This window comes from Hipposideros armiger, unplaced genomic scaffold (assembly GCF_001890085.2).
Source record: "Hipposideros armiger isolate ML-2016 unplaced genomic scaffold, ASM189008v1 scaffold_980, whole genome shotgun sequence".
Classification (NCBI taxonomy): domain Eukaryota; kingdom Metazoa; phylum Chordata; class Mammalia; order Chiroptera; family Hipposideridae; genus Hipposideros; species Hipposideros armiger.
The window spans coordinates 92,939-115,740 of record NW_017732330.1 but is presented as its reverse complement, the minus strand read 5'-3'; the positions used below and the strand labels follow the sequence as shown (position 1 = coordinate 115,740).

The 22,802-nt window shown below is 39.4% G+C and overlaps 1 protein-coding gene across 1 annotated transcript in view; it reads left to right on the top strand.

Annotated features, from left to right (window-relative positions):
• The window catches only part of DGKK (diacylglycerol kinase kappa), a 133,890-nt gene that overhangs the window by 74,900 nt on the left and 36,188 nt on the right, over positions 1–22,802 (top strand). Inside the window, exons 8-11 of the mRNA XM_019631046.1 lie at positions 12,623–12,725; positions 20,783–20,966; positions 21,686–21,794; positions 22,529–22,668. Of these exons, the coding sequence (XP_019486591.1) occupies positions 12,623–12,725; positions 20,783–20,966; positions 21,686–21,794; positions 22,529–22,668 (536 nt within the window). The remainder of the gene's footprint in view (positions 1–12,622; positions 12,726–20,782; positions 20,967–21,685; positions 21,795–22,528; positions 22,669–22,802) is intronic.

The window sequence follows — 22,802 nt, the reverse complement described above, 5'->3', positions numbered from 1 at the left end:
ATAATCTGGTGTTCTAGGATGAAGTGCTCTGTAAATGTCAATTATGTCTATTTGGTCTAATGTGTCATTTAAGGCTATGTCCTTACTGATTTTCTGTTTGGATGATCTATCCATAGCTGTCAATGCGGTGTTTAGGTCCCCTACTATAATTGTGTTTTGGTCAGTTTCTCCCTTTACTTCTGTTAGTAGTTGCTTCATATATTTTGGTGCTCCCTAACTGAGGGCATATACAGAGGGTTCCAAAAAACTGTATATACATTTTAAGAAAGGAAAAAACTATTAAAATTGTAACACTCAATATATACCGATAACAAAAGATGAAGACAAGCCATGGCCATGCTTGACTTCTGCAATTACAAAAGGTGCTCAAAGTGGTTACCATCAGCGTAATTTTAATAGTTTTTTTTCCTTTCTTAAAATGTGTATACATTTTTTGGTACCCTCTGTATATTGATAAGTGTTATGTATTCTTGTTATATTCTCTCCTTTATCATTATGAAATGTCCATTTTGTCTCTTGTTACCTTTTTTATCCTGAAGTCTATTTCATCTGATGTAAGTATGAATACACCTGCTTTGTGCTGAATACCATTTGCTTGGAGTGTCAACTTCCACCCTTTCACTTTGAGTCTTTATTTGTCCTTGTAGCTGAGATGTGTCTCTTGGAGGGGGCATGTGGTGGAGTTTTGTTTTTTGATCCAATCTGCTACTCTGTGCCTTTTTATTGGTGAGTTCAGTCCATTAACATTTAGAGTGATTATTGATGTATGAGGATTTCCTATAGCCATTTTTTAAAAAGATTTTTATTGGGGAATTGGGGGATGGGAACAGCGCTGGGGAATTGTGGGAAGGGGAACAGACAAGTTGCTGTCATTTTGTTCTTCAGTCTAGTTGTGGAGGATGTTGCTTCACTGGCCCAAGTTGGCACCATCATTGTGCTCTTCCCGGGGGAGGCATATCAGTCGCCGGCTTCTGGACGGCCGCTCACGCTGGCTGCTGGCTACATACGGTAGCCCATGGCAACCCACTGCAGCAGGGGCTGCAGCCCACGCCGTGGCCGGCGACTCATGGCAGCCCAGCTCCAGGTTGAGCTGTTCTTCAGCATCTTAGCTGTAGAGGGCAGTGTCACTGGCCCTCATAAGTGGGATCCGAACCGAGGTCCTCTGGCGTCCCAAGCCAGCTTTTAACCATAGCGCCACTCGGCCGGCCCTTCCTATAGCCATTTTATCTTTTGTATTCTGGTAGCTTGGTGTCTCCATTGGCTCTTTGCCTTTTTGTTCCTGTCTGTTACTTTAGTTTGGTGGTATTCTACAATTTTTTTCTTCTGTTTCATCTTTTTTTATGTTATGTGTCTCAGTTCTAGATTTTTTTGAGTGGTTATCATTAAGTTTATGTAAAAAAATGTTTCATACATACAGTAGTCCTTTTTATTCAGCATGCTTCTTATCTCCATTCCCCTTTGCAAATTCAGATCTTTACTCTCTCACTTCTTATGTTTTGGTTGTCACAAATTATCATTATTTATGCTGTGAGTTGATTTCTGAGTTGCAGTAGCAAGTTGTCTTCTTCTATTTTTCTTTTTTAAAAATGTTTTTATCTTCTTTACCCTTTATGTTATGTTTACATGTATAGTGCCTTATTCTGTATAGGGGTTGTTATTTCCTGCTTCTGCCTGTGTGTTAGCAACCTTGCTCATAATTTTTATCCTTTTGACTTTTTATTTCAGGTCAAATAGCCTCCTCCAGTGTTTCCTGTAATGCAGGCCTTGTGGTGGAAAATTCCCTCAGCTTCTATATATCTGGAAAGGTCTTTATTCCTCTTTCACATCTAAAGAATATCTTTGCTGGATATATTCTTCTTGGCTGGTTATTTCTCTCTTTCAATAGTTTGAATATTTGATTCCAGTCCTTCCTGGCTTGTAGCGTTTCTGCTGAAAAGTCTGATGATTATGTAATAGGCTTTCCTTAGTAGGTTACTGTCTTCTTTTCCTTGGCTGCCTTCAGAATTCTTTCTTTGTCGTTAATTTTTGATAGCTTCAATATAATGTGCCTTGGAGAAGACCTGTTGGGATTGTCATAATTAGGTGTTCTGTTTGCTTCTTGAGTTTGAGGATCCAGTTCTTTCCATAGGTTTGGGAAGTTCTCATCAAGTATTTGTTTGAATAGAGTCTCTGTTCCCTTCTCCCTCTCTTCTCCTTCTGGTATGCTCATTAATCTTATGTTGCTCTTTTTGATGGAGTCAGATGGTTCTTGTAGAGTTCTTTCATTTATTTTAACTCTCAAGTCTCTCTTATTCCATCTGAGTCATTTCCAGATTTCTATCTTCAATATCACTAATTCTTTCCTCCATCTGGTCACCTCTATTTCCTTAGCTGGCTATTTTATTCTTCATCTCTTTTATTGAGTTCTTCAGCTCCAGAATTTCTTTTTTTATTTCAATCTCTTTAGTAAAATATTCATTTTGTTCATTGATTTTATTTCTGAGTTCATTAAACTGCCTATCTGAGTTTTCTTGCATCTCTTTGAGTTTTTTCAGAACAGCAACCTTGAATTCTCTGTCATTTAAGTCACATATTTCCATGTCTTTAAGTCCATTTTCTGCAGATTTTTCATTTCCTTTCTGAGCTGCCATGTTACCTTGGTTATTCATAGCAATTAATTGATTATTTCTCTTTCTGGGCATCTACAGAAGTGGATTCTGCAGCAGGTTGGTATTAAAGAGGTCTTTCTTTTGCTTTCCAGTAGGTGGCGCAAGAACGTTTTATTTTCTCTTGTGCTGTTCAGTTTCTCACACGGTGGGACATTTCCTGGGAAGTGGGCTTCTCCTCTGTGATCAGGTCATCGCGGTTTCAGGGCACCACCCCCATGGGATGATGTGGTGGGTGATGGGGTTCTGAGCCTCTGAAACCACAGCGCTGCCCCTGCATCCCTATGCAGAACATGTGTATCTCTGCAGCTCTGGGTGCCCTGCAGGAATCAGCACGGAAAGGTAGGGGTGGAGTGGGCTGAGTGAGGCCACAGGTGTGTTTGTGGTTCTAAGCAATGGCGACCTATATCCCGCAGCTATCTCGCCCCTACAGTTCCTTCCCTGTCTCCAGAATTAGCCGCTTTATGCATCTGCCACTCAGGAACTGTCTCTCCAGTTCTCAGGGCTGTAGATATTCTGCTCTTTAATCTGACACTGCTACAGTTTTTTGGGGGGCCCACTGCTAACACTGGGGGTATGTGGGGGAGGCGAGTTCTGGGAGAGTGGGTGGAAGCAGCCAGGCCCTGTGGCTTTCTTTTCTGCCTGGCAGCGAGGGCAGTGAGGGCTGTTGCCCTTCTGTATTCCATCTTTGCCTTGAGGTCTCTGCCCCGATTGGTGGGTTCAGCCATAAATGATGATCCCTCAGGCAGGATTGTGGGCCACAGAGAGTGCGCCTTCAGTCTCAATCCTCCCCTCTCCCAGGACTGCAGGGAGCTCCAGGCTGCGTCCTGCGTCCCGCATCTCTGCATCTCTGCACATCCCCCTTTCCTCTTCCCCTGTTTGCCCCGATTCGGCCACGTTCAAATGTTTCCATATGCGGATCTCTCAGACTTGTTTGTGTGATGCTTAGGGAATCCTTTGCTGAATTTTAGCTGTTCAATATGTTGTAACTTCCAGGGGACATTTCAAGGAGCACACCTCAAGCTGCCATATTTCTGTTGACACCTCTTGTCCAGTATGGACATTTTAACAATGTAAATTCTTCCTATCCATAAGAACAGTATATGCTTCCATTTACTTGTATCTTCTTCAATTTCTATCTTCAATGTCTTATAATTTTCCAAGTAAAGGTCTTTTACCTCCTGGGTTAAATTTATCCCTAGAAATTTTATTCATTTTCCAATGCAATTGTTTTCTTAATTACTCTTTCTGATAGTTCATTATTGGTGTATAAAATGCAACCGATTTCTGAATATTAATTTTGTATCCTGCTACTTTATTGAATTCCTTTATCAATTTTAATAGTTTTTTAGTGTAATTGTTAGGGTTTTGTATATGTAGTACCATGTCATCTGCAAACAATGACAGTTTATCTTTTTCCTTTCCAATTTTGATGGATTTGCTTTCTTTTTCTTGCCTGATTGCTGTAGCTAGGACTTCCAGTACTATGTTGAATAAAAGTGGTGAAAGTGGACATCCTTGTCTTGTAACTGATCTTAAGGAAAACACTTTTAGCTTTTCCCCATTGAGTATGATGTTAGCTATGGGTTTGTCATATATGGCTTTTATTTCTTTGCTGAGAGTTTTTTATTATAGATGGATGCTGAATTATTTTTTTTTAATTTGGGAATTGGGGGGTGGGAACAGCGCTGGGGAATTGGGGGAAGGGGAACAGACAAGTTGCTGTCATTTTGTTCTTCAGTCTAGTAGTGGAGGATGTTGCTTCACTGGCCCAAGTTGGCACCATCATTGTGCTCTTCCCACGGGAGGCAGATCATTTGCTGGCTTCTGGACGGCTGCTCACTGCGGCTGCTGGCTGCTCACGCTGGCTGCTGGCTACACACGGTAGCCCATGGCAACTCACTGCAGTAGTGGCTGCAGCCTACGCCATGGCCGGCGACTCATGGCAGCCCAGCTCCAGGTTGAGCTGTTGTTCAGCATCTTAGCTGTAGAGGGCAGTGTCACTGGCCCTCATATGTGGGATCCGAATCGGGGCCCTCTGGCATCCCAAGCCAGCTCTTAACCACTGCGCCACTTGGACAGCCCTGGATGCTGAATTTTATTTTATCAAATGCTTTTTCTGCACTTATTAATATGGTCGCATGATTTTTATCCTTCACTTTGTTTATGTGGTATATCATATTAATTGATTTGTGGATATTGAACCAACCTTGCATCCCAAGAATAAATCCCACTTGATCATGGTGTATGATATTTTTAATGTATTGCTGTATTCCGCTTTCTAATATTTTGTTGAGGGTTTTTGCATTTTGTTTATCAGGGAAATTGGCCTATAATTTTCTCTTTCTTTTTTTGGTAATATCTTTGTCTGGTTTTGGAGTCGGCATAATGGTGGCCTCATAAAATGAGCTTGGGAGGCTTCCCTCCTCTTGAGTATTTTGGAATAGTTTGAGAAAGATAGGTATTAATTCTTCTTTGAATATTTTGTAAAATTCACCTGTGAAGCCATCCGGTCAAGGACTTGTTTATTCTGAATTTTTTGGTTACTGATTTGATTTCATTAATAATAATCAGTGTGTTCAGATTTTCTATTCCCTCTTAACTCAGTCTTGGAAGATTGTTGGTTTCTAGGAATTTATCAATTTCTTCCAGATTGTCCAATTTGTTGGCATATAATTGTTCATAGTATTTTCTTATAATCCTTTGTATTTCTGTGGTGCCAGTTGTCAGTTCTCTTCTTTAGTTTCTGATTTTATTTATTTAGGTCTTCTCTTTTTTTCTTGATGATTCTGATCTTTATTATTTCTTTCCTTGTACTCACTTTGGACTTTGCTTGCTGTTGTTTTTTTAGTTCCTTAGGTATAAGGTTAGATTGTTTGAGATTTTTCTTGTCTCTTCAGGTAGGCCTGTATTAGTATGAATTTCCCTCTTAGGACTGCTTTCACTCTGTCCCATAGATTTGGGTCATTTTGTTTATATTTCCATTTGTCTCAGGTATCTTGATTTCTTCCTTGATCTCATCGTTGACCCATTTATTGTTTAGTAACATGTTGTTTTGCCTGCATGTGTTTGTGTGTTTTTCAGTTTTTTTGTCATTGATTTTTAGTTTCATACCATTGTGGTCGGAGAAGATGCTTGATATGATTTCAATCTTCTTAAATTTATTGAGACTTGTTTTATGGCCTAAAATATGGTCTATCTTGGAAAATGTTCCATGTGCACTTGAAAATAATGCGTATTCTTCTGCTTTAGGATAAAATGCTCTAAACATATCCATTAAGTCCATCTAGTCCAATGTGTCATTTAAGGCAACTGTTTGCTTATTGATTTTCTGTCTGGGAGATCTATCAATTGATGTCAATGGGGTATTAGCATCCTCTACTATGATTCTATTACCGTCGACCTCTTGTTTTATGTGTGTCAATATTTTCTTTATATATTTGGGTATTCTTATGTTGGGTGTATAAATGCTTATCAGGGTTATTTCCTGGTTTTGAATTGATCCCTTTATCATTATAAAGTGTACTTCTTTGTCTATTATTATAGCCTTTTGTTTTAAAGTCTATTTTCTCTGATATAAGTATTGCTACTGTAGCATTTTTTCATTTCCATGTGCATGAAATATCACTTTCTATCTCTTTGCTTTCATTCTGTGTGTGTCTTTCAATCTGATATGGGTCTTTGGTAGGCAGCATATGTATGGCTCTTCTTTTCTTATCCATTCAGCTACCCTATATCTTTTGATAGGAGCATCTAATCTATTTACATTTAAAGTGATTATTGATAGATATGTAGTTATTGCCACTTTATCATTCATATTTTAATCTTTTTGTTCTTCTTCTGAAAGAAGTCCTTTTAACATTTCTTGTAATACTGGTTTGGTGGTAATGAACTCCTTTAGTTTTTGTCTGGGAAGCTCTTTATCTCTCCTTCAATTTTAAATGATAGCCTTGCTGGTAGAGTCGTCTTGGTTGTATGTCCTTGCTTTTCATTGCTTTGAATGTTTCATGCCAATCTCCTCTGGCCTGCAGTTTCTGTTGTGAAATCAGCTGACAGTATTATGGGAGCTCCTGTGTAGGTAACTAACTGCCTTTTTCTTGTGGCTTTGAATATTCTCTCTTTGTCTTTAACCTTTTTCATTTTAATTATGATGTCTGTTGGTGTGGGTGTCTTTGTATTTATTTTGTTTGGGACCCTCTGCATTCCCTGGGCTTGTATGTCTATTCTTTTGCCAGGTTAGGGAAGTTTCCAGTCATTATTTCTTCGACTATGTTTTCAATCCCTTGCCCTCTTCCCCATCTGGTAGCCTTATGATATGGATATTGGTATGGTTGATGTTGCCCCAGAGGTCCCTTAAACTATCCTCATTTTAAAAAATTATTTTTATTTTTGCTGCTCCAGTTGCATGTTTTCTGTTACCTTGTCTTCTGATTCATTGATTTGATCCTCTGCTTCATCTAATCTATTGTTGATTCCTTCTAGTATATTCTTCATTTTAGTTGTTTTATTTTTTGTATCTGACTGGTTCTTTTTTATGTTTTCTATGTCCTTTTTTATGCTTACTATATCTTTGTTGAAGTTCTCCCTAAGGTCCTTAAGCATCCTTATAACAAGTGTTTGAACTTTGTATTTGGTAGATTGCTTGTCTGCTTTTGTTTAGTTCTTTTTTGAAGTTTTCACCTGTTCTTTAATTTGGTACATTTTTCCTTGTTTCCTCATATTGACTGCCTCTCTATGTTTGTTTCTATGTAATAAGTGGATCTGCTATGCCTCCCAGTCTTGGCAGGGTGGCCTTATGTAGTAGGTGTCGTGTGGGGTCCAGTGGCACAGTCCCCCTGATCACCTGAGCCAGTTGCTCCAGGATTACCCTTTGTGTGGGTTGTGTTATAGCTGAGCATTGATTGCTATTGCCATGTCAGTGGGTGGTCTTTACCCTCAGGCTGACTATCTATGAGGATTGGCCATAATCACAGCATGCAAACTGCTATATGTGGGCTGACCCCATGGGGCAGGATTTGCCCCAGTGGGCTCTGGTGCCTGCTGAGACCACACTTTGAGTATTCTACTTTTGGGGCTAATCAAGTGGTTCTCTGTTGTGGTCTGAAGCCAGCCACTAGATGTGTTGGTTCTGGGGCCTCTTGGGAGGGTATCTTGTGCAGGTCAAGGTCAGATGCTGCCTGTGAACTGCCAGTGGCTACATAGTAAAAGCTACAAAGTTATCCACAGTTGGTTGCTGCCTCTGTTGGACCTGAAGGTGCATGGAGGAGACCATGCTATGAACCATTGCTGGTTGCCACTAGTACTGGGCCTGGGGCAGCTCATCAAAATGCTCAGAGTACCCTGAGGCTAGCCACTGTCTGCTGGTTGCCCATAAGGCTAATCCACTAAAAGAGCCTCAGGTGGTACGTGAGTTGGGTGAGGCAGAGTTTCAAGGAATCACCAGGGTAGGAGGAGTTGTGTTCACCAGGTTAATGCAGATTCATACTTGGCACCAGTTTTGAGCCTAGGGCCACTCAGCAAAAGGCACAGGGCACAACAAGGCCACTGCAGCCTGTCTGTGGCCTGCAGAATTTGAGAGATTTTTAAGAAAGACTGCGTTGAGGACCAAGGTGGGCTGCCTGCCACCAATAGAGCCCCCGGCAATCTGCAAGTTGGGTGGGTGGGGTCTCAGGGAGTCATTGAGTGGAGCGAGGGTTCACTAGGTTAATGTAGATTCAGATTTGGCTGTGTGGGAGGAGGGCACAACCCAGGAACAATAGTGGCTTTCCCGACAGCCCTTGCCCTGAAGCCACATAGCTCGGTCTCTCCCTGTATGTCTGTAGCACAGGACTCCTCACTCGTCACCAGTAGCAAGTTACAATGAGAATGCAAAAATGACATCCACCAGCACTGGTGCTAGCATGGTAGAAGGAGAACATAAAAATTGCTCCCACCAGCACCTCTGTCCCCAGCGAGAGTCTCAACAGACTTTTGCCTCTCTGACAGATGCTTTAAGTTTAGAAAATGAACTCCCTTTACATATGGTCTAGTCTCTTTTCAAACTGATGCTTTTGTGCTGGGTCTCAGGGCAATTGGAGTCTGTACACAAGCCCTTTAAGAGTAGAATCTCCATTGCCTACATCCTTATTGTTCTCATGAACATAAGCTGCATTGGGCTTCAAAGCCAGATTTTGGGGGGCTTCTCTCATGCTAATCATAAGTGTTGGGTTGCCTGATGTGGGGCCCAAGGCCTTTGTTTCTCAGGGAGTAGCTTTGTTTGTTTGTTTGTTTTCTGACACCTCCTGATTGTGCATTGTTGCCACCCCAGAGGTGGGAATTTTGGAGTGAGCATGTGTCTCCTTCTCCTATATGTCTCAATCTGGCCCTTTTATTCTTTCTTGTGGAGCAGCTATTCAGGTTCTTTTCAGAGGAAACTGTTCCATATGTAGTTGTGGATTTGTTGTGTCTGTGGGAGGAGGTGAGTTTGGGATCTTCCTATATTGCCACCTTGAACCACCTCCCACTCTTACCATTTTTTTAAACATATTGTTGGAAACCCTAGCCAGAGCAATTAGGCAAGAAAAAGAAATAAAGGACACCCACATGAAAAAGCAAGAAGTAAAATTGTCAGTATTTGCAGATGACAAGATATTATATATATTATGCCAAAAAACTCCACCAAAAAACTGTTAGAACTAATAAACAAATTCAGGAAAGTGGTAGGATTCAAAATTAATATAAAAAATCTGTTCCATTTTTATACTCTAAAAACAAACTGTCAGAAAGACAAATTTAAAAAAAACACAAAACAGTCACATTTACAATTTCATCAAATAGACTAAAATATCTAGGAATTAATTTAACCAAGGAAGTGAAATACCTGTACTGAAAACTATAAGAAAACTGTAAGACATTGATGAAAGAAATTGAAGAAGACAGAAATAAATGAAAAAATATCCATGTGTATCGATTGGAGAATAAATCTTGTTAAAATGTACATTCTACCCAAAGCAATCTACAGATTCAATGCAGTCCACAAAATTCCAATGACATTTTTTGCAGAAATAGAACAAACAATCCTAAAATTTGTATGGAATGACAATAGGCCCCATAGCCAAAGCAAACGAGAAAAAAGAACAAAGCTGGAGGTATTGCACTTCCTGATTTCAAACTATATTACAAAGCCATAGTAATCAAGACATTGTTATATTAGTATAAAACCAGACACATAGATCGATGGAATAAAATAAACAGTTGGGTTTAAACCCATCCATATATATTCAATTAATTTACAACAAAGGTGCTGAGAATATACAATGGAGAAAGGATGGTCTCTGCAATAAATCATATTGGAAAAAATAAATAGTGCTGGGAAAAAAATAAATGGTGCTGCAAAAGAATGAAGCTGAACCACAATCTTACACCATACATAAAAGTTAACTCAAAATGGATTAAAGACTTGAACGTAAGACATGAAACTTCTAGAAAAAAATGTAGTCAGTAAACTCCTTGACATCAGTCTTGATGATGATATTTTAGGATTTCACACCAAAAGCAAAGGTAACAGAAGCAAAAATTAACAACTGGGACTACATCAAACTTCGAAGTTTCTGCACAGCAAAGAAACCATAAATAAAATAAAAAAGAATATTACTGAATGGGAGAAAATATTTGAAAATCATATATCTGATAACGAGTTAATATCTAAAATATATAAAGAACTCATACAACTCAATAGCAAAAAAACTCAAAGAATTCTAATAAAAATGGAAAGATGATCCGAATATGCATTTTTTCCTCAAAAAAGATACAGATGGCCAACAGGCATATGAAAAGATGCTCAACCTCATTAACATCAGGGAAATGGAAATCAAAACCACATTGAGATATCATCTCATCCTGTTACAATGCCTATCATCAAAAAGACAAGAAATACGAAGTGTTAACCACTATGTATTGAAAATGGAACTCTTGTGCACTGTTGGTGGGTATGTAAATTGGTGTAAAACAGAAACTATGAAAGACATGTATGGAGGTTCCTCAAAAAAATGAAATAGAACAACCATATGATCTAGCAATTCCACTTTTGGTTACTTATTTGGATAAAATGAAAACACTAATTTGAAAAGACATATGCACTTCCATGTTCATTGCAGCATTATTTGCGGTAGCCAAGATATAGAAATAATGTCAGTTTTCATTGATCGATGAATGGATAAAGAAATTGTATGTATATACATAGCGGAATGTTATATAGCCATAAAAAGAAGGACATCTTGCCATTTTTAACAATTTGGATGGACCTTGAGGGCATTATGCTAAATGAAATAAATTAGAGACAGACAAATACTATTTGATCTCATTTATACGTGGGATCCTAAAAGAAACCAAGTTCTTATGGCAGAGCAGTATTCCATTGTGTATATGTACCACATCTTTATCCAGTCATCTATTGAAGGACACTCTGGTTGTTTCCATGTCTTGGCCACTGTGAATAATGCTGCACTGAACATCGGAGTACATATATCTTTACAGATAAATGTTTTCAGATTTTTTGGGTAGATACCCAGGAGAGGAATTGCTGGGTCATATGGTAATTCTGTTCTTAATTTTTTGAGGAACTGCCATACTGTTTTCCAATGTGCCAATACTGCCATTTGTGACAACATGGATGGATCTTGAGATTATTATGCTAAGTGAAATAAGTCAGACAGAAAAAGTTAAGAACCATATGACTTCACTCATATGTGAGATATAAAACTGAAGTCAACAAAGGAAAAAGACAACCAAATAAAGAAACAAAAACTCAGACACAGACAACAGTTTATTGGTTATCATCACCAAATATATGGTGATGGAAGGAGAGCTGACTCTGGTTGGTGAACACATAATATAATACAATATATAGATGATGTATTATAGAATTGTATACTTGAAACCTATGTAGTTTTGTTGACCATTGTCACCCTAATAAATTTTAATTTTTTTAAAAAACTGAGTTTATAAACACAGGAAACAGATTGGTTGTTACCAGAGGTAGGTGGTGGGGTGGGCAAAATGGGTGAAGGGGATCAAAGATACAAACTTCCAGCTATAAAATAAATAAGTCCTGGGGATGTAATTAATGTACACTATGGTGACTATAGTTACTACTGTATTACATATTTGAAAGTTGCCAAGAGAGTAAATCTTAAAAATTCTCACCACAAGAAAAAGCATTTTGTAACTATGTATGGTGACACACATTAACTAGACTTATTGTGGTGATCATTTTGCAATATATACAAATATTGAATCATTATGTTGTACACCTGAAACTAATATAATGTTGTATGTCAATTATAATCTCAATTTAAAAAAAAAGAAAACTCTGCTATCTCTGGTTTTCTGTTAATTGCTTTTGCATAATCAGGCCAGGTTTATGTCCTCTAGGGATTTTATAATTGTCCAGAAGTAGTGCTTGAAGATGTCGGAAATCTCAGGAGACTGGCCACTAGTGGGGAAGGCATCAGAGTCTCAGCTCTGTCATTTCCCAGCTGCTTGACCTTGAGCAAGATCCTTTACATCTATGAGCTTTGGTATCCTCATTTTTAAAATGAACTTAGTAATATCTTCCCTACCACACACAGTTGTTGTAAGGATTGAAGTATAATAGCATATTATCAGGATTAGCACTCTTATGCTGCAAGTAAACTCCCCATTTTGTAGGCCCCTAAGGTTGTGCCCCAACACTGGTGTCTTCTTAGTGCCTATGATGTGTATCTTCTGAGAACACCTTTGAAAGGAGCAGTTCAGAGGCCACACTCAGGAATGGTGCGGGCTCAAGGTAGAAAAGTGTCCAGGTTGTGTCAGGGGTATGTGTATAGCACCATACCTCAGAAAGGGAAATTCAAACACTTAGTACTCAAATCTTGGAATTGGAACTCAAGATTAATCGATGGTATCCTTTTCTCTCCCCCATCCTTTTTTTTCCCTCTTTTCTTCTCTTGTCATTTCAGGTGCATGATGACTGCAGGAGACGGTTTTCCAAGGAATGCTGCTTTGGAAGCCATCGAGCATCAGTCATTCCTCCCACTGCCCTAAGCGACCCTAACGGAGATGGTGAGTAGCTAAACTTTAACCTCAGAAATACACTGGGGAGAGAGGGAAGGTGCAAAGACTGGGGATAGACTCTGATTAAATTATTCCCTTCAACCAGTCAAACATTTCTGGGGAGAAGGCATGTGCATATGTGTAGAGACAGTTCATTTATCTTTAGACCTTTGGGGTGGTGAATGTTGATATTTATGGTATATATATATATATATATATATATATATATATATATGTGTGTGGGCATGTTCTCTTTAACCTCTCTCACAATCATTTCTGACTGATCAGAATTGATTTCAGCTTTTTCTTGATTTCCAGACACTAGATTATTCATGAAATAAGTTTGATCTCATTCAGGTGGTCAAGGAAGAACTGCATGAAGGCCCAGGTTGTTACTTTTAAAATCGAAACTAACACCAAGGTTGTCCCCAAATCTAACATGATCATTGCCCCAACACACTCCATTGATATTTTGTCATTCCTGGACATGAGTGATTTATTGAGAACTCTATTCATAAGGTGTTTGAAGGCTACAAAAAGATTCAGAGCTTATAGTTATTTTGGACCCAGGATATTGATATAATATGACAATTGACAAATTATTAAGGTAACATATGCTAAGTGCCAAAGGAGAGGTAGAAGCACTTGGAGATCACAAAATGTTAGGAATGTCAACAACTTGTAGGAGATTGCACAGAAAGGAGGTAGCAATGAAATCAATACAGCAAGAATGAGCATTGTAAAGAGTCTTCTATCAGGAGGTCTAGAGATATTAGACAGAGAAAGCAGGGGCAAAAAAGAGCGATATTTTGTTTAGTTTTGTGTTTGTTTTCCTAAAATAGGTGGGACATGGAGATAGCATAGTGTAAGGGGAAAAACAACAGCCAGGCAGCGATGAGTTTTAGTCACTTACTAGCTAGGTGTCCTTGGTTATGTCACTTACATTCTCTGAGCTTCACTTTCCTCATCTGTAAATGGGAATGATACTATATATATTGTGAGGATAAGTGATGATATGTAAAGGGCCTAAATATCCAGAAACATGGCCCCAAAAGGACCACGAAACTAAATCTCAAGTCTTCTAGCCTAATGAAAACTGTAGACTCCAACAGGGATCATTCACTCTTGAGCACTTGCTAATGAAGCCTTTTTTTAGTTCACTTCACCACTTTTTCTTTGCTTCTTCTGACAGGCTCTCCTTTCTACCACTGAGTTGTTCAATTGCTTCTCCCATTACTCATTATTTAAGAGTGGGTGCTGTAAAAATCAAAATCACATATCACAGCTAAAAAGACCTGACCTATTTTACTAACACTACAAAATTTAGAAATTTAATATACCGTATTTTGCCATGTAAAATGTGCACTTTTTTGCCCAAATTTGTGAGGGAAAAATAAGGATCATTATGCATGGGTAGTACTGATTCCATATCTATATAAATGTTTTTAATTCTTTTACTTATGCTTATGAGTTAAAAGTGTAACTCTATAAATCAATAATGATATCCATATGCAAAATAATACCCTGGAATATGACAATCGTCTTTGTTTAACTTATGATGAACTTGCAACCACGATGAGTTCTTGGCCTTCTGTGATGCATAATTATCGTAAATTTGTTACTGGTATATAAAATTTCTTGTACCTTGTATTTTGTAATTATTTGTTACATAAAATTTCTTACACCATAATATGTTAAAAAATAAATGCTAAAATTCCTTTATAATACAAAAAACAAGTACCTAATGGTAAACAAATAAAAATTTGAATTAAAAAATTAAAATGAAAGATTTTTTTCCCCAGAAAGTTTGGACCAAAAATGTGGGTGCGTATTATACACGGCAAAATATGGTACTTACCATCTGACATGCTACCCTTTCACTAAGCCAGTAAAAAAATACACACTGCCCATTAATTTCAGTTTATGTATGATTAGTTTCACTCTGTATGTGTCTTAGAATGAGATATAACACATGTGCATATGTGTGCACATACATGTGCATATACTCAGAGCCACTCTAGTTTCTTCCAGTTTATTTTCCAACCCAAACACAGATATAGATATTGGTACATGGAATGAACCATTCACACAGGTTTCTGCAGGCAAGCATACTCATATGTCCCATATGGACATGCACAAACACAAAGCTAACCTCATTCAGGGAAGAGGAAAAGTAGCAAACTAGTCAGTCAGCTCAGCAAACTCAGGCTGCTAATGAAAGTCACCCTAGTGTTAAATCTGAGACTTTGCTCACCCCCACAAGGACCTGGAGAAAATGTCTTTGAGAAGACTGAAAGATGCCCACCTCAGCATCTAACAAATCACCCCAAATAGGTGTTAAGGGGCTAACACCTCTCCTTTGTAATTGGCCCAACAGGTTCTGTGCTTCCTGTCCTTGTAGAAATTGTTTGTTTTTAATTTGTTTTTTCCTATCCTATATCACTTCTTATTCTTGTTATAGATCGTCAACTAATGGCATTGCTTTCTTTTGCTTTCTATCAATAACATGATGTTATTGCTTAGAAGCACCTGGGCTAAGCCATTATTTGTGTGTAGTGTCTCATCTAATGCCTCATGAGTTAGCTTTTTTCCTTTCCTCCTATCATCTGCAATCTTGATTCAATTGAATCTCACTCTTGAGAACCCTTCTTTCTATCATACATCATTTGGCCTGTGATTTCTTGGGACTGTCTTCTAAGACCTCCCTATCTGCTTGACTCTTCCTAGCATTTTGGCCTAGGCAAATGTGCTCTTTAATGGATAGGTTTCCTGTTGGGAAGTCAACCCCATTTTAGAGACGATAAGCTCCTTAAAGATGATCTGGTCCAACCCCTCTGGCCAGGGTAGGGAATCCCTTCTCCAGCATCCATGGTGGACGCATCCAGCTGGTGACGTCCTGAGGAAGTGCTTGCCATTGTTTAGTAGCACTCATTCATTTATTTAATCAACAGATTCTAATTTTTGAGAATGCTTTCTAATTACCCCTTTTTTCCTATCCAGCCTGCTTGATAAATTTCTTCTCTCACCTTATAGGGTGAGAACAAAATCAAACATTATCTCCTTTTTGGTGGCCTCTATAATTGCCCTTCCCTACTTTCCCAGACAAATTACTTTCTTTTCTGTAAACCCAAAACACATATCTCAGATCACCTAACACACTATATTATATAGTTCATCACATAGCTATCTCCCACTCCAGACTGTGACCTCTCTATCCCTAGCACTTAACTCAGCCCTGGGTGCATGGTATATGCACAGTCAAGATTTGTTACATGAATTCTTATTAATATGTTTACAGAATACTGCCTATATGTAAGGCTGAGCGATAAGCAATCTAGAAAATAAGAGGTGACTAAGACAGCATCCCTGATTTATATGGAGGCAAAATAGTATAGCGCAGTGGTTGTCAAACATAAGAATGCATCAGAATCATCTGGAAGGCTTATTAAAACACAGATTTCTAGGCCCTACCCCCTCCATAACTTTCGATTCAGTAGATCTGGGTAGGGCATAAGAATTTGCATGTCTAACAAGTCCCGAGATGATGCTGATGCTATTAGTCCTGGGAGCACATTCCATCATTTACTAACTGTATGAGCTTGGACAAGTTACTTAACCTCTCTGTGCTTCATTTATCATTTGTTTTCTGACAATAAGGGAATAATAGTTGTACTCAGGTGCGTTAGGGTTAAATGAGTTAAAAGATCCTCTTTGTAAAAAAGGATTTTAAAATACAGAAAGTGAAAGAGTAAGCCAACCTTATGCTAATTTAACATCCTTCTGTGGTATGAACTGAACAAATTTGAGAGGGACTGCTGGCTCACTGGTTTGGGGCATTGTGGTTATATTAATGCAGCTCAAAGGAGCATGAGGTTTTTTTGAAAGGCTCTTTCAGGCTGTTGACTCATCTGGAGCTTAAAGTCAACTAAATCCCCTAAGCCCTTTTCACACTTGATGCTGCCAAGCCAAGTTCCTGCTGTCCTGTTCTGCTGCAATTTATGCCCTTGAGCCCAAAGGCCAAGCTTCAAATTTATTCCTTTTCATCCTGTTGACTTTGACCCATGTGCCGGTTGAAGTCATTTTTCAATCTTGATTCTGTCATCCAGTAGCTCTCCCTCCAATTTGGGGTACTTCAAAGTTGACAAGCTCTAGCCTTCTATGTTTTCACTTGAATTGATTAAAATTATTAAATAGTACAGGATGCTCCCTTATAATTAACATCAGCCTATTCAAAAGCAACCTTGTGGCCATGACTATTCACCTGGTTATGAATCTGCCTAACATTACTACATTTCAGCCCAAAATGCTACCCCTTTTTGTCACCTTGTTCACAAGATTCTCTTAACAAACTTGATCTTGCTCAAATTCAGATATTCTCTGACTATGGGGGAAATGCTAAATGGGGCTGCCCTTGTGTTCTCCTGAGAATGACTTCCTGCCAGTGCTGCTTCCCCGTCTTCCCATCTGTGGCCAAATTCGGTTTGACACTGAAGTTTAAGTTGCCTTAATTACAGAATTTTCTCTTTATCTAGTGGCTTTCCATCCCCACCCTGGATTACTTTATTAATTATTGCAACATGACACTATTGTACATATAGAGAATTGAACACCCAGAGAAGTTAAGAAGTTTGCTCTATATTAGTGAATAAACCTGGGGCACACAGCTGCAATGTCGTGTAGAGAGGTACACTGCAGAAGGCAGCTCATGCTCCAAGCTGTCAAATAGTTCTATAAATAATTTCAGCTATACCCTGGTGGCTATTTATCTTATAGATAGCATTAACATAATTATTTTTTCTTAATTCTCAATTTAATTCTTGACTACTTAATATATTCACATGTATTAAATATCTTTTAACAATAGAAACACACATGCACACATAGTATTTAGTAAAAAATATTTCTGCTATTCTTTCCCTGATCTTCACAATCTCTTACAGCCCCACCTCATCCCTGCTTACAGTTAATTACTACCATTAGTTTATTGAATACCTTCCAGTATTTCTTCATGTATATACAAATATATATATATATATATATATATATATATATATATATTCTTATCCCTCCTCTTTTTAACACTATACATGCTGTTCTGCACCTTGCTTTTGTTGTCCTCCTTCACAATATATTTTGGAGATCTTTTTGTATCAACAAAAGATTGCTTCCTTACTCTTTTGTACAGCTACAAGATATCCCGTTATATGGACATACCATAACTTATTTAATTAGTCCCTTATTAATGGATAATTTGGTAGTTTTCAGTCTTTTCCTATTACAAACAATGCTGCAATAAACAACTTCATACATGTCATTTAACATTATATATCTGTACAAAAAAAATCTCAGACATGTTATTACTGGGTCAAAAATGCATATGCCTTTGTAAATTTCATAAATACTGTCAAATTGTCCTCTATAGGGTTTGTGTCACTTTGCACTTCTGTCTTCAGTTTGTGAGACTGCATATCTCCCCTTGGCCTCTTCAATCGAGTGTGTTATCTAATTTTTTTTTGGCCCATCTTCTGAACAAGAAAAAAATGATACATTGGCCTAGTTTTAGTAGTTAGTATCTTTCTTACTATGAGTATGTTTGCTCCTCTTTTCACCTTTAAAAGCCAATTTGCATTTCCTTTTCTCATCAGCGCAACAGCTTATTTGCATCTAAACACTAGGAAACAAGTTAGTTTTTTGAATGGCCCACTTTGCAGATAAGGAAACTGAGGCCCAAATAGCTCACAGTAGTTGGTCTCACTGCTATGGCTACCTAATGTTTAGAAAGGGATTGACCCAAAGGGTCTTTACACTGGGGGCATAGATGGGTCTATTTCAGGACCTTTGGCATGGGGAATTCTTGCTTCCAAGCATACTTCACAGGTCCACTAGCTGTTGGCAGGAAGCTGTTTCCATTAATCCTCTAATTGGGGTATATACTCAAAGTCACAGGCTCATCTACAGGTTGTTGACAGGAGGTTGTTGAGTGAGGAAGGTAAGCACAGGGCAGAATGAGTTTCTAAAACAAAGGAGAGGTAAGACTGGGGCCAGACCATGAGTTGGGGCCTACATCGTTGGTTGGTAGGGGAGCAAGCCTACTTTCTTCATATATCTTGTGACCTGACCCCTAATGTTTCAATTCTATACTGAATAGTCTTACCCTTATTTTCTGTTTCTTCTAACATCTTCTTGTCATTGTAACTGGCCCCTGTCATCTCTATGACCTCATCTTCTGCCACTCTCCCCATCACTCACTCAACAATAGCCATGCTATTCTCTTCACTCGTCCTCAGACACCCCACACAGTTTCCCTTCTCTGGGTTCGAACACTTATTTTTCGTCTTTTCAAAAAAAAAATTCTCTTCCCCCAGGTATCTGCATTGCTCACTTCCTAACTTCATTTAAGTCTTATCTCAAATGTCACCTCCCCAGAGAAGCCGTCCCTAACCACTCTGTCTAAAATAACAACCCCTTCAGTCTCCATCCCCTATTCCTGCTTTATTTTTCTTCATATCACATTATTTTCTATATTTATTTCTTATGCTCTGTCTCCCTCCATTAGAATATAAGTTCCACAAGAGCAGAATGTTTCTATCTTGTCCACCACTGTATTCTCAAAACATAACTAGGACAGGCACAAAGAATGCCCTCAATACATATTTGCTGAATGAATTCATTAATATATTTTAACTACCATTGTGTTAACATGTTACATTTTGTAATTAAAAAATGCTGAAAAGGGTACTACTTTGGCATAATGTGTTCAGGGAGAGTAACTACTTCCAAGTTATTCTACTGAAGGGACATGGCAGATTCCCCTTAGCTGTGAGTCTTGGCAAGCTCTGAAGATTTGGTGCATGACTGGCTAGCTGGCTTAAAAATTGGCTCATTGAGGAAGACTGCTTTAGATTTTTCTAGGCGAAACAGCCATGAAATCTGCTCAAGTCATCAGTCTTCCTTCAGGCTCCCTTTCACCCAGGCTACAACAAATGGAACATCTCAACCCTTCCTCCTGACCCACACCATTCAGGAGCAAGCCACATGCTTTTTGTCCTTTCAATTTATTTTTGCTAGGGCATCCCTGGCAAGCCACAAGTTCAGAGGTTTGGGGGCTCACAATTTGTCTAGCATCTCCTAGAGGACCATTGCTCACTGCCTACCTTCCTGCCAAAAGGCTCTAAGACTCAGCATGAGCTGGCAGGCTTTGGCAATTTAGACTGCTATAACTCCACTTCTTTATGGGAACTTCAGTGTTGGGGATTATTAAATGCCTCTCTCTTATTCAGACAATTTCCTTATAGTCTTGTTTCCCCTGAAAGTTGGTGTGATAGCTTGGATTGCTCTGTCAGAGCCTTAGAGGAGTGATTAAAGCTTCCTACTTCAACCCACATTGATATTTTCTATCATTAGCTCCTGGCTAAAAGGCATCCTTTCCTTCCTTCCCTCCTGACCTAGCTACCCCAGGCAGAGACAGGACTAACTGGTGTGCTGATCCTCCTCTTAGGCTCTCAGCCTTCTCCTTCTTCAGTTTCCCCTCAGCATTTCATTAATCCTTGATTGTGGCACCAATTTCCTTATTCTTTGTGTTCTAACATACTCTTGTGTATAAGCCTGTCTCCCCAGGTTGGGAGCAGGGGCTATACCCCTAGCAGTCTCCAGCATGATTATTAGAATGTAGTAGATGCTCAGCAAATGTTGATTGCCTGTCAACAGCTGAGCCAAAACCAGCTGGGTTTTTTAAAATTTGTTTTTAAATAAAAACGCCTTGGGATTTGTACTGATCTTCCCTATCTTCTTCCATCTCATGAGTCTAGGGCACAAGGAAACTCTGGGAGATATTTTATATGTCTATTATGCTGATTGTGGTGATGATATCATGGGTGTCTGCATATGTCTAAACTCATTAAATTGTACACATTAAATGTATGCAGTTCTTTGTATATCAAGTATACCTCAACAAAACTGTTTTTTAAAAAATTCTTTGCAAAATTTGATGTTGCCGTTTCTTGTTTCCATCTCAATGACCCTGTTCTTTTCCCCTTCTTTTTCTTTTTGTTGTGTGCATGTATTAGGCCAGTTAGTTGTATCTTCAGACTTCTGGAATCTCGACTGGTCATCAGCCTGTTCATGTCCCCTTCTCATCTTCATCAACTCCAAAAGTGGCGATCACCAAGGGATTGTCTTCCTCCGAAAATTTAAGCAATACCTTAACCCGTCTCAAGTGTTTGACCTGGCGAAGGGTGGACCTGAAGCCGGGTAAGCATGGGGTAAGGGATATAGTGGGTATTAGAAGGGACTCCACCTTCTGTACATTCTAGACTAGGGTTGGCTTCCTGCAATTAGTTCAAATACGTGGGCGGGAAAGATCCATTTTCTTAAGTCAGGACACACACATACATAACTCCTGAGCATTTTGGGGTGGCTGGTTGGAGGACTTTTGGCCCTTTCCCAGAAATCCTTTTAAGCCTATGTCCTGCTCTCAGAGTTGCTCCACCTTCTTTCCTTAGAAGAGGTAAAACTATGTCTCCTGACCTCAGAGGAGGAGCCAAATGAATGTTTCTGTCCACCTTTCTTATCACTCGCTCTTTCTTATTCCTGGGTCCAAATAGATATATCTCTATGACAAGTCTCTTTTATTTGAAGAACATCCGGCTGTTCAGCCCTGTTTTCTATGAGCTCACTGGCTCCCATGCGAGGCATACTTCCTGGACCTCAGCCAGTAGATTTAGCTAGGTTACCAGTAGCTTCCAGAGCAAGGTTGGGCACAGAACAGTGTGGGTTGAGGCAAGGCCTAATCTCTAGGACTGCCTGTGGGAACATTGCCTATGATATTCAGTACACAGAGAGATAGGGGCCAAGGTAGCCTGTTAGCAGGGTGCAGAAGCAGCAGTATCTTGGGCCCTGGCACATTGTAGGAATGAGTTGTAAAACCCAGCAGTTCATGAAATGACTCCCTTTTCCCCTTTTCCTTCTAGGCTGTCCATGTTCAAGAACTTCGCTCGTTTTCGCATTGTGGTTTGTGGTGGAGATGGCAGTGTGAGCTGGGTGTTATCTCTGATTGATGCCTTTGGATTACATGAAAAGGTGAGTTCTTAGCTGACTCAGTTTAGCCATTGCTATAAAGGCTGAGGTGTGGAACTTCTCATCCCAAGAAGTCCCTGGTCTTTACGCTCCTTGTCTGTAAAATACATGTTTCCCATTGGTTTAATACTCAACCTGACTGGTAGATTCCCAATCTAAGCCTGCTCACTTAGACCATTTCCTGGTCGCCTATCTGTGGAAGGAAAAATTAGAGAGGTAGCAGAAAAAAAAAGCCCCAAAGTGAAGATTTGAAGAGGAGGAGAGCATGCAAAAAAAAAGAAGTGGCCTCAGGCAACATTCAGTCCCTAATTTCCTACCCCTCCTGAGGCAAGAGTAGCAGAAACTTTCCTCTGTCTCTCACTCTCCTTTCCCTAAATAGCCCTCTGCTCTTCTGAGCCCAGTAGCTTTATCCCCTGAGGCACCTCACTTCTTTGGCCCAGCCTAGATAGAAATCTGTGGCTATATTTCTCTTTTATAAGCATGGCTATAAATATTGGCATATTCCATCAACTTTTTCCTTTACTGAGTAGGTTCTGTATGGCCAAGAGTGGGGCCCAACTCCTTAGGGAAAATTTCTCTTAACTTCAAACATCTTCTATCACATTCCCTAGAATGAGAAGTCCCTTTCTGCCACGGCTTTGAGACCACAATCTTTCCCAAAGAGTACCTTTTGGGTTCTTTTATGGGTGGATCTTCGTAGGACTGTCTGTAAAGGGTGCCTGGTTTTGTTCTTGCAGTGTCAGCTGGCAGTCATCCCGCTTGGAACCGGCAATGATCTGGCCCGTGTCCTAGGCTGGGGTGCATTCTGGAACAAAAACAAGTCACCCCTGAACATCCTCAACAGAGTAGAGCAGGCTAGGGTGAGGATTCTAGACAGGTGAGTGGCTGAAAGATCAGACCATTGTGCCTTTTCCAGTTGCACACCAGTTACTCTCAGTTACATCACCTCAATCAGGGATGTTCTAACCTCTCTTTCTGGCTTTGGTGCAGAGTCGTTTGGGGGGCGGAGGG